This window comes from Lissotriton vulgaris, chromosome 9 (assembly GCF_964263255.1).
Source record: "Lissotriton vulgaris chromosome 9, aLisVul1.2, whole genome shotgun sequence".
Classification (NCBI taxonomy): Eukaryota; Metazoa; Chordata; class Amphibia; order Caudata; family Salamandridae; genus Lissotriton; species Lissotriton vulgaris.
Genome location: NC_141697.1, coordinates 640,623,761 through 640,636,403, shown reverse-complemented (window position 1 = coordinate 640,636,403; position 12,643 = coordinate 640,623,761). Strand labels below are relative to the sequence as shown.

General features: G+C 41.7%; 1 protein-coding gene across 1 annotated transcript in view; it reads right to left on the bottom strand.

The window, feature by feature from the left end:
• Window positions 1-12,643, bottom strand: part of LOC147692019 (uncharacterized) — a 413,918-nt gene that overhangs the window by 185,009 nt on the left and 216,266 nt on the right. The window contains exon 3 of the mRNA XM_086939491.1: window positions 5,797-5,862. Coding sequence (XP_086795617.1) covers window positions 5,797-5,862 — 66 coding nt within the window. The remainder of the gene's footprint in view (window positions 1-5,796; window positions 5,863-12,643) is intronic.

Below are 12,643 nucleotides of genomic sequence, written 5' to 3'. Positions count from 1 at the left end.
GGAAAATCTTCATATGGCTCCCCATCAGCACCAGACACACCATCACCCAGGCCCTCATCACCAGCTGCCTAGGCTAAGGTACCTCATCTACGAGAGGATCATCTCACAACTACAAAAAAGACTCCAGAACATTCAGAATGCAGCAGCCAGGCTTATCCTTGACCTCTCAAGATGGCCCACATCACCACCCACCTCAAATCTCTGCACTGGCTCCCTGTCAGCAAGCGATGCCAGTTTAAAATGATCACCCATGCCTACAGGGCCTTACACAACAAAGGACCAACATATCTCAACAACAGGGTGAACTTCTACCAGACAACTACTCTCTGCATCCCTTTCCGTAGCCCACCCCCCCGCATCTACAGGAGCAGTGGCCACGCCTTCTCCTACCTGGCAGCAAAATCATGGGACAGCCTCCGCATCCAATCTTGAACAGTTCCCACTCTGCAGGAATTCAAGAAAGGCCTAAAAACCTGCCTCTTCAACTAGGACCTCCGCAGCAGCCCCCTCCTCCTAGCCCCCAGCACCTGTATACCCCCACAGGTGATAAGCAGTGCAATACAAATCCGGTTTGATTGATTGAAATACCTCAGGGCTCTGCTGCAAGTTTATCAAGCCAAAAGCTTGGACATAGCTACCTATGGTAATGAAATCTGGGGACATACTGCTGTAGATTCCCTCCAGGTAGCGGAGAATTACTTTTTGAAATGCTTATTATGTGTGCCGCGTGGAAACTCTAATTTAGCGATCCACGAGGAACTAGGAGTCCCCTATCTAAGTGATGCTCTTGCTTTGCAACCACTGATCTTCTGGCTCAAGTATGTCCCTTGAAAACTCGGCCCGTAACCCTGGCTTAGATATATTAAAATAAGTTTTGAAGGGATAAGGTGGGGTGATCTATTTTCCAAACCTGATGTCATCACCAAGAAGATAGCCTTTTTGACTTTAACCCTTTGTGTGCTGGTGACGGAACCACTCAGTCACTAGCCATGGACATGCTATGCTAATGACGGAGTGGTTCCATCACGGCCCGGATGCCACACATGCACGCCAGCGGTTTTCGCGCTTGTGCTGAGCGTTCTATTGAGCGAGCGGGGCTGTGACGGAACCACTCCGTCACAAGCACAGCGTGCCCGTGGCTCGTGACGGAGTGGTTCAGTTACGATCATGGCGCACCGCGCGGCCCCCTCTCCCCCCTAGTGCTGCGGCGGAAATACCGTTGCAGCCCAGGGGTTAAAGAAAACCGACAAAGAAGCTGAGGAGGTGCTGAAACCTAGTGTTCGGATGAATTTAATGCTTAAGACAACTCAGATGACGGAACCTTATCTTATGGGGTCTCTGTCAACAAATGAGAAGTTTTTGTTAACCAGGTTTCGGAAGAACCTCTCCCACCTCTTGCTCACCAGACCTAAAGGTTTTAACAGAGGTCAAGTGCTAGCTCCCTGCGGCTGCAACGGACAGTCTCCGCAGGATCTGCTGCACTTCCTGTTTTATGCAGACTATACGAAATTCCCCGTGAGCACTTTCCGGTTCCTATTTTAAAAAGAATGAATTTTAGACAGGTTTGTCCGGCTCTTGTGTATCTTCAGCTGCTGAAAGAGGACTGTATTTTCATTATAGTAAGGTTTTTAAAAGCTTCTGTGAAATCTAGGATCTGTATGGATGTGTAAAATTTGTTTACCTAGGCATATTTATTTATTTAATTAGCTAATTCATCTTGCTGTACAGGATATCTTTTTAAATTATGTATAATCACTTAACTGTTTTTACGTATTTGTATTTGTGTAACTTTTATGGTTTTTCAAACAAAAACCGAATAACATTTTTCTGATTGATTGATTGAAATACCTCAGTACTTCAGTCCTGAACCTCTGTGACCCATGTGGGTCTTAAATCTGAGTGGTGTACTGATCATTATCAGACTCTGCTATCTGCAGCCTGATAGTAATGTAAAATAAACATAGCTTTTCCTTAACATTAAAAGGAAAACCCAACGCTTATTTAATGCAGTTCTTAATTAAAAATTAACTCAAAGCTGAGAGCTACTCTATGAGCTATTGGTGGCTCACGATCGACAGGTTGGAGACACCTGCTCTACAATATCTAAGTCCATTCTTGTATATTGTAAGTGCACAGGGAAGCCATAGAGAGTACATGGCTGGACACCCCATGAATAAGGAAAGGGACCCCCTCTCAAATGTACTTTCAGGTCAGAGAGTAGAGGGGTAAATAACCAGAAATAAGAAAAAGAACTCCCTCTTGACCTATATCAATTTTATAATGTATTTAATACAGTGAACAACTATCTGTTTTCAAATAAGAAAAAAGAAAAAAGAAAAATATGAATTTTTGAATGATCAAAAAAGACTCTAAAAATTAAAAATGAATAAATAACCGTAAAAGTTGTAGATGTGGTTGATGTATGCCCGTGGTATTGGAGGTTTTCCCCAATTATAAAATTGATATAGGTCAAGAGGGAGTTCTTTTTCTTGTTCATGGGCTGGACACCCGTCATTACGCGTTCCCCAGCACCATGAATGCTTCACTGTACCCAGGCATGTTTGGTAACAAACATCTTGTCTTATTAAATCCACAATGGTCCCAGTGTTGGATTTATTGATAAATGCACACAAGACACAGTAGAGTTTCTCCTGAAAACCTATCAGAAACTGGTGTGGTCTCTGGCTAGTCTTAGCCAGCCTTCCACCAACAGACACGTCTGACCTCATGGGGTGAGAGCCTGCACACTCAGAGGCCAGGAACAAAGCCTGCTCTAGGCAGAGGTGCTTCACACCTCCTCCTCTAGGCCAGAATAGCTTCCCAAGGCTGGAAGCGTCAAATGTGATGCTGCCTTTGAAATGAACCAAGTCATCTCCAGATAGTGGAGGATGCCACCCCCTGTCCTGCTCCACATTTGAGGGAGGACAGGCGAGAAAATTAACTAAATTAGGAGGTGGATCCACATTCAGCCAGCACGACCCCTAAGGTGGGGCAGGTGTTGTGGAACCCACTTTTTATTTTCCTCCTTGTTTTGAGAGGTAATTAGTCAATTAGGCTCAGGGTTGTGCCCACTCCCCAAAGGAAGTGCTCACATAGAGGGTGTAGACACCTTAAAGGTAGGTACCCCATTAGCTACTACCGGTCTCCCCTTGTAAAAGCCCCTAAATTTTGCATTTAGGTGGCAACCCTGGACCCTGAACTTTAGATTTGACTGACCTAAGAAGACAACTGACAAAGAAGAGCTGCTGACCCAGGAACAGGGTACCTGCTGCAGAATTGTTGGTATGAAACCCAGGCGGCTGCATCAAGGACGCGACCAGTGTGGTGTGCTGTCTTGTCCTGCTGCTGTCAGGCTTCCAAAAACCACGGAGCACCTTCAGCCCTTCACAACAGAGCTCCCTTGGATTAGTGGAACTAGTCCTCTGCAGTCCGAAGGCACCAAACCTGCAGAGTCCGGTCTACGACTTTCTTCTCCCCAGCAACTCTGACGCAGCACCCAAGCAAGATGAGGTGCACCAGCTTGAGAGGGCCAGATCCGCCCCCACCAAGTGAGAGGACACCAGGACCTACTGGCACCATGCCGTAGCAATACCCGAGACACCGGATCACCTACAACGGAAACCAAGATGAAGAATCCAATCCGGACTCCTACTGCCCATGAAGCAAGCACCCATCAAGGGACATTGATACCCCTGAGGTCCAGTTTGTGAGTGACCCAGATGTCCAGAAATCATCCCTGCAACCTGCCTGCCCCTGACTGCAAAGACCATCTTGACGCACAGAGCCTGGCTGACATCTGCTTTTCACCCAACCCGCCGGGCCTGGGTACCGACGGACAAGCTGAGCTCCCATGGACCTGAGGCCCTTGTGACCAGATCCTTCACGTGGGGTCACTGGACTTACTGTAAGTCCCCTTGTGCAGCCTATTTTGGGGTGGCCCCCTTCTTCAAAGAGCATCAGCTACCAACGACCTCAGCACCCTTCTCCCAGTTGAATCCAGGACGCTCCCATCTATCTTCGGGTGGAATATTGGCCCTTGGCCTGCTGCTACCCTAAACCTCGAAGGTGAAACCGTAGAACCGGTAGTAGGATTTTATATGCATTTTTTGCTTTTGTCCATAGACTTTTATTGTGCATAATTGCGCACAATAGTGAGCTATTTTCTAAACTTCAGAAATTCATAACTAAAAAAGTACTTACCTGTGAACGAAATTCTTGGTCTTAACCATTTTATAAAAATCTGTGTTATTTTTTCAAATTGGTCACAGGTTTATTCTTGAGTGTGTGCCTCATTTATTGCCTCTGTGAATACAACAAATGCTTAGCACTACCCTCTGATAAGTCTAACTGCTCGCCCACACCACCACAATTAGAGTGTTAGTAGTATCCACTTTTGCCTCTGTATACAAGTTGGGTACCCACTGTACTCTCTGCACAGTACAGTGTACTTCTTTTTATTGCATTATATAGAGAGCCAGGTTCCTACATTAAAGTCGAGAAAAACATTAAGATAATTTTTTATAGAAACATTCTTATTCACTTAACATTTTTCCTATTTAAAAGAAAATAACAGTTTTTTCAGTTGTAAATATGGCACTGTATCTACCAGTCACTGGAAGCAAGATGCCTGCTGTTTGTAAATGTGACATTTTGAAAAAGGAGAACACTGAAATGAAGAGTTAACTGAACCATTAAGTTAACACTTCATTTCAATTTTTTCTAATTAAAAAGCATTCAGAAATATCATTTTGTTCTCATTGAGTTGAGAACAACTTTTAAGAGTTAAATACCTCAGTGCTTCAGTTCTGAACCTCGGTGACCCACATGGGTCATAATTCTGAGTGGAGAACTGCTCATTATCACACTCTGCTATCTGCAGTCTGATAAAAATGTAAAATAAACATAGCCTTTCCTTAACTTTGAAAGGAAAACCCAACACTTACTTGTGGCAGTTCTCAGTTAAAAATGACCTCAAGGGTGGGAGCTACTTCAAAGGTTTCTGTGAGCTACTTCTGGCTCGCGATCCAATGGTTGGAGACACCTGTTCTAGATCTAGAGGATATAGTTCTTAATAACAATCTTTTCCTGCATAGGAATGGCCTCTATCACAAGACGCAAGGTACTGCAATGGGTTCCAGGGTAGCTCCCTCTTTTGCGAACCTGTTAATGGGCTTGTATGAGAGGGAACATGCCTGGACCTGGAGGGACAATATAGAAGTGAATCTGATATGATTGGGGTTGCTACACAGGCTATATGTTTTTCAAAAAAAAGTAAGTAAAAAATAATTGAAACCCATTCACAAATTTCTGTATAATAGCAGGTACATCAAATTGAGACTCAAATACAACAGAATTGTAATTTGTGTTTCAGAACTAGAAATATATATAACAGAATGGAAGCTTGAATCCAGACTTTACAAAAACTCAACATCTGTCAATTCAATACTACATGCAGATTCACGTCACCTGAGCAGACACATAGATAACATCTCATTTGGGGAATTATTTTGCGCATAACGAAACTGCAGTAATCTACTTGAATTTGAGAAAAGACAAAATACATTTCTGAAAGATTCATGAGACAAGGATATGACACAAGTTATAAACAAAGCAGAAGGAAAGTACAAAACATATCAAGGGATGAACTTCTTATAGACAGAATTAAAAATAATACCATTGAGAGTAGAACTTTGAGATTCATTACCACGTATAGTGAGGGCAACAAAAAAGTATACTACAGTTTAAACAAGTTTTGGGGTATCCTTAGTCTGGAAACAGATATCAAAGAAATTCTACCTTTGAAGCCAGTAATAGTATATGGAAAGGCATCCACACTCAGAAGACGTCTGAGTCCTAGTGACGCTGCAAGAGAAGACAAAGTGGAACATAAATTGCTCACTACTCCTCCTAAAAGGCTCATACACATGCATTAAATGTGTCTGTTGTAAATATGTTACAGATCATATCAAACCGATTTCAGATAGCAAAAGTAGAGCACAGTATAATAGTGCTTCATTTATCAACTATAATGCATGCAGTTGCATATATACAATGATTTGCATTTGTGGCAAAATGTATATAGGCTCCACTGTGAGAAAATTAAAAACCAGATTGATGGAACACCTAAGGGCAATCAAGAATTGTGATAACAAGTATCCCATGGCCATATACTTTTGAGATGCACACAAAATATCGGAAATGGAAGGAATTTGTTTGATCAGATTAGAGCTTGCCACACTAGATAAGAGGGGAGGTGACTTAGAAAAAAAGATAAGGGCAAGAGAAACATTTTGGATTAATAAATAGCAGACGGTTCAGTATGGACTTAACATAGACCAAGACCTGTACACACTCGTATAGAAGAGATGAACTCTAGTATCGGATACACAGCTATATACGAAATATAGCCCTGCGGCACCTGATAATTACCATGAAATTAGAGGGAATAATACTCCACAAATCTAGTTTATTTGATTTGCCAGTTGCTTCAAAATATCCAGAGGCACATAAGTATATGGAAGCAGGATAATAATCTGAGTTTAACTTTAAAGATATGCATATAAGATGAGTTGTAGCACAATGGCAAAGATACAGGGACACAATAAGGTACTCATCCGGGTTCAAGACTAGAATGATGGAAGAAGAAACATTTTTGGAATGATAAATTCCTGTTTACATAATTATGCACCATGGCATTGGATAACAAAAATCACAGGGGATTGATTCTGTTAAGGTGATCAGAGGCTGGAATCAAGGTAAATATTATTAAGTGTACATTGCCTCTGACACCATAGATCTCACAAATTATTTATAGTCAATGTCCTATTTATTGACAATGAACGCTTAAATACTTTAAGCACATTATTTTACGCTTTTTTCAAAAAGGTACACATTGGGTGTAAACATTTCATTTTTGATTATCTCCTTATATCATGTAGCACATTCGACATATATTTACAACAACTAATAACTTGCTGACTTAAAAATAAATCAACGTGAAACAAATAACCAATACATAGTGATGAAATTAATAGATTCATATATCAACAATTGTCAATAAATAGGACATTGACTATAAATAATTTGTGAGATCTATGGTGTCAGAGGCAATGCACACTTAATAATATTTACCTTGATTCCAGCCTCTGATCACCTTAACAGAATCAATCCCCTGTGATTTTTGTTAAACTTAGTGTAGACACCCGTCTACGAGGGACTATTTGGAAATCCAATTTTCCCCACCTGAGCGTCATGCTCCACTAGGCAGAACCACAATCTCACCCTCTGCCATAATTTACTCATGGTACACCGGTGTGATACCTGAATAAAGAGAATATTTCTTTCATTTACCCCTTATACTTGTGCTACTCAATAATCTCACGTACCCAAGAAGTCAAAAGAAAAGACCAGCCACAGCACTACCCTTCCGATACCTAAATGTCAGAACCAAAGACCTTGAGCATTAGAGAGGAAGACATCGAAACACTATTGAAGAGACCATCAACACTGAACCCCGGAAACACAGCAATTCAAGCTGGCCAATCCACAGAATTGGAAAAAATTGCCCGTCTAAAGAAAAAGCAAATCAGAACATCCCTCCATGGGGAGGTATTACTAGAACACTTACGAACAGGAACCACTCCAGTAGGATCACAAGTAAAAAATGTGCCGGTAATTTTTACTGATGACTCCGAATACTTGGAAGGATTTAGTCATATTGGCACCAAATGCTCAAGAGATTGGATGTTCCATTCAATTAAAACTGCCGAACGACTAGGACTTAAAGAACAGGAGCTAATCAAGGAACTGGAAAAAGCTTTTAAGAACAACAAAGCAATTGAAAACGCCCAGGCACTCCTAAGTAAATTAGAAAAAGAAAATCAAATCTTCCAGAAAACAACAGAAGACTTCAAAAAACAAAAACTATTGAAAGACATCACGAACTACTCTGAGAAAAAAACATACCCATATCTGGAAAAGGACTATTACAAACAACAACAAAACACTAGTGCCCTACGTACATACGGAGGTCGCAGCAGAAGACAATTTCTAACATTCTCAGAAGACTCCTCGGCATCAACTAACTCAAGTGACGCCGACGCCTCCACCAGCAACAGAGACGACCAAGCCCGCCAATTCTACCAACAGGCACCTTTTTCCGACAGAGGCAGAGGCAGATCTCGTGGCCGCCCGAGAGGCAACAGGTGGTTCAACCGCCCAAACAAACAATACCAAGGAGAAATCACAACGAGGAGACGAGTTTACCGATGGTAGACCCGAACAAAAACGCAGTCTTCAATCTGTCCAACTACATTCTGTCTGAGAGTGAAATGAGTGTGCTACAGAAAGGATTAACATTCATTCCGACAGTTCGTCCAGATATCTGCCAAACAAAATTGGAACTAATCCAACTTTTCAGAAAAATGAGACTTAAAATATTCTTCGAACATCAGCCAGATCTAATGACTAGAAATTACTCTGGACTAAAAAATCCCTCTACCTTTTTTCCACATTCCAGTCAAATGCCCGTGGAACTGTTAACATTCGAAAAGAACGTGTTGCGGGACCTTGATACGCTCGAAAAGAGGAAGAAAAGATACATCAAATGGAACCTCAAAATGGATGAAAAAATGGCACTACAAGGACTCCAAGACAACAAAAGTCTCATCATCAAGCCTGCAGACAAAGGTGGGGGGATTGTTATCCTCCCACGTGAAATGTATGAAGCAGAAGTCATACGGCAAGTCACAGATGAAAAGTATTATAAAAAAACAAACGACAACTGGAACGACAAACTGACACATCGCCTGGAAACTCTAGCAAATCAAGGCCGTAAGGAAGGCTAGCTATCCAAAAAGGAGGGAGAATATTTAATAAACAAGAACCCACGTACACCTTTGATGTATATTCTACCCAAAATCCATAAGGACCCCTTGAATCCTCCGGGCCGTCCTATTATTTCAGGAGTCAATTCAATCCTGGAACGACCAGCTAAATATGTCGATACTTTTCTTAAACCCCTTGTTGACCAGACTACAAGCTTCATTAAAGATACGATGGAAGCAATAAACTTTCTAGATGGCCAACCTTTTGATGAGTCAATGGAATTCCTGGTAACCATGGACATTGTGAGTTTATACTCCAATATCCCCCAAGAAGATGGCTTGGAAGCCCTTGAATTCTTCCTCGAAAAGAGAGAAAGACCACATAATGTCCCTACCGATTTCCTAATGAAACTCGCGGAAATCTGTTTGAAATTCAATTTCTTCAAATTTAACAACGTCCAATACCTCCAAACCATGGGGACGGCCATGGGATGTCCATTTGCGCCAGAAATGGCCATAATGCACATGGCTCTATATGAATCAACTTGGATCTATAACAACAATCCATTTGATGGTCATATTAAAATTTGGCGTCGGTATATAGACGACGTCTTCATGCTATGGAGAGGTGAAGAACAACAACTAAAAGCATTCGTTGTCTGGCTAAATGACCGCAATCCTAATATTCAATTCACCTTGTCATACAACAAAACACAAATCAACTTCCTGGACCTGATGGTTAAACATGAAGATGGTACCATGTTCACCACCTTATATACCAAAGAGACTGACCGGAACACCTTCCTACACTTTTCCAGCTTCCACCAACGCAATCTCCGGGAAAATCTACCGCTAAGCCAATTCATGAGATTGCGCAGGAATTGTACTAAGAAAACTGATTACTTCCACCATGCCCAGGAGCTGATGCACAAGCTGATCGAGAGAGGATATCCCAAGAAATTATTGAAGAGAACAATGAAGAGAACTTGGTACATCCCAAGAGACACCCTCTTGATCCCCAAAGAAAAAAACAAGGAAGACACCCCAATTGTAGGTGTGACAACTTTTTCTGGGGCTACTACAGAAATCAAGAAAATAGTTACCAAAAATTGGAATACAGTACGGAGCCTGAAACCTTTTGACGCTCCACCTATCTTCGCACTTAAAAAGAACGAGAGTGTGAGAAATAAATTGGTTCGAGCAGACACATCACTACCTAAGCATGAAAGTTCCATTCAGTCACTCTTTAAACTCCCACCAGTCAAAGGCCATCGCAGATGCGGAAACTGCATTTCTTGTGACAGCACCATAGAAGGAACAATATTCTCTTATGGCCAGAAACAAATTAAACATGAGGTGTTCACAAACTGTAACACCTGTAACGTTATTTATTGTGTCATATGCCCTTGCGGATTGGCGTACGTGGGCAAAACAAGCCAACCCATAAAAACGAGAATATCCCAACACCGCTCCAGGATTCGGTGCAAGAAAGAAAATGCACCTATGGTTCCCCATTGCATTGATAAACATCATGGACCAGACGACCTCAAATGGACAGTTGTAAAACATGTGAAGGGTAAAAATGTGGCCAACAATTTGTCTAAACAAGAAGCGAAAACTATCATGTATCTTAACACTGTGAATCAGGGATTAAATGAACTAGCGGAAATATCCAGCTTCACGTGTTAATCACTATACAAAAACCAGCTCAATACCCTCAGCCTGCTTTTATCGCATTTATCCATGCATAACAGAAACTAGCGTCCTGATCTCACAGCAACGAGATCACATGTTCATGACGCGAAGATACTGACCAACCAGGAGCGCCGAGGCACACAGGCCGGCGAACCAACCAATGAGAATACTGATCTCATTCAGAAACCGGGAGAAAAGATTCCATGCCGGACGCGCGCTGTTTAAACGCACAACAGCGAAAGCCGGCAGAGAAGCGCAACGCTTTGAAGGGAGACGCGGAAACCCAGGATTGACACGCACCCCTGCCCGTCCACCCCGCGGATAGACAGCCCCGCGATGAGGACGCAGTGACGAACAAAAAGAAAAGAAAGCGAGCACCGATCAGAAAGATCGCCCCCAGGTACGCTATGCCCATAGCGGGCCCCAGACCCATCAGGGATCCTTGATAAAAACGGAGCGCACCCCCTCATGCTTTTTAAAGACACTTGCAAACAGGCATCTTCCACAAGTACCAAGAAGCATTAAGTAGGCCCCCAATTGCAATATGAGAGATGCCCACAGGTTGCCATGGACCCACCATCAATTCATTTGTCCTGCTTTCTCCGCAGTAATTCCCGACTGCGGGCCCCCAGTTCCACCAGGCCACCGTGGGACTCATCACCACAGCGCCTCCTGTATTTTACATGTAAAACAAGACATGCAGAATCGCCTCTACTTTGATTGGGTACGTGAGCTTTATATGTACTATTCTGCACCAGAAAACATTAAAAAGCACTGCTATTTGGTCCTATAACCCAGATTCAATCATTAAAACATAACCCTTATAACTTTCCCTTAGGTGTAACACGATGTCCCACAGCACCTACAGCGAGCCCTGATGAAGACCTGTCTAAATAATCCATCCTGTCAAGAATTCAATAGGTCGAAACGCGTAGGCTCAACCTCAGAGCCAGGAGAAATTTATGCCCTATGATCCAGTCAAAATAATTTGGACATACCGTGAGAGACGTATCTCACAGCAAGGCATAAAATCCTTCGCGAAATAAGTGACTTTCCCTGGCTATACGCAGGACAATTAATCACTCCTTTGAGGGACAAACTGATAACATACCCCTAGGATACCCATACAATCTTTGCTAGACCGATAGTAGGACCCAGTTATTAATTTTATCACTGTGTATTGTTGATATATGAATCTATTAATTTCATCACTATGTATTGGTTATTTGTTTCACGTTGATTTATTTTTAAGTCAGCAAGTTATTAGTTGTTGTAAATATATGTCGAATGTGCTACATGATATAAGGAGATAATCAAAAATGAAATGTTTACACCCAATGTGTACCTTTTTGAAAAAAGCGTAAAATAATGTGCTTAAAGTATTTAAGCGTTCATTGTCAATAAATAGGACATTGACTATAAATAATTTGTGAGATCTAAGGTGTCAGAGGCAATGTACACTTAATAACCATGGCATTGGATAACATATTTCTCTATATAAACAAAAAAGGTATATTTTTTTAGGGCTAATTTAGTTTAGCCAGATATTACGCATTGTTTGTGGCATGTGCTTGCAAGCAGAGAGAGAGCAGAATGTTGGCACTTGAGGATTTCGATAGACAACTCAGCACTTTCATGGGTTTGAGACTGCAGTGGGAATTAAAAAAATAAAAAATCTCTGAATTGTTTTTTGTGTAGTGTAAATGATGTAATTATCGAATTGCAGCATAAATTGAGTTTTTCTTATATCACAGTATTCAAAATCATGTTTTTAGTGCAAATGAGGTCCAGACCTAACTCTACTAGAGAGCATACAATGCCACTTTAAGGACACAAGAAAAAGCAAAGGTTATTCAAAAATACCAAGACCGGTACAAATGCTTCCAATTGCTAATAAGTCCGCTTCCTATAGACCAAGTGAATACATACTTTATGGATCAAAAAGGAATGTGGATACGAGAGGAAGTAGAGGCAGCCAGAAGGCATGTGGTAAGTCTAATGAATGCCGGAAGCAAAGCTGCCAAGGTTTCAGATTACTGTGTTTCACATTTCATAATTTTAGTGTCATTTTGAATGACATTTCAATGACTATGAGTGACACTTTCTCATGAGCAAAATCAAGC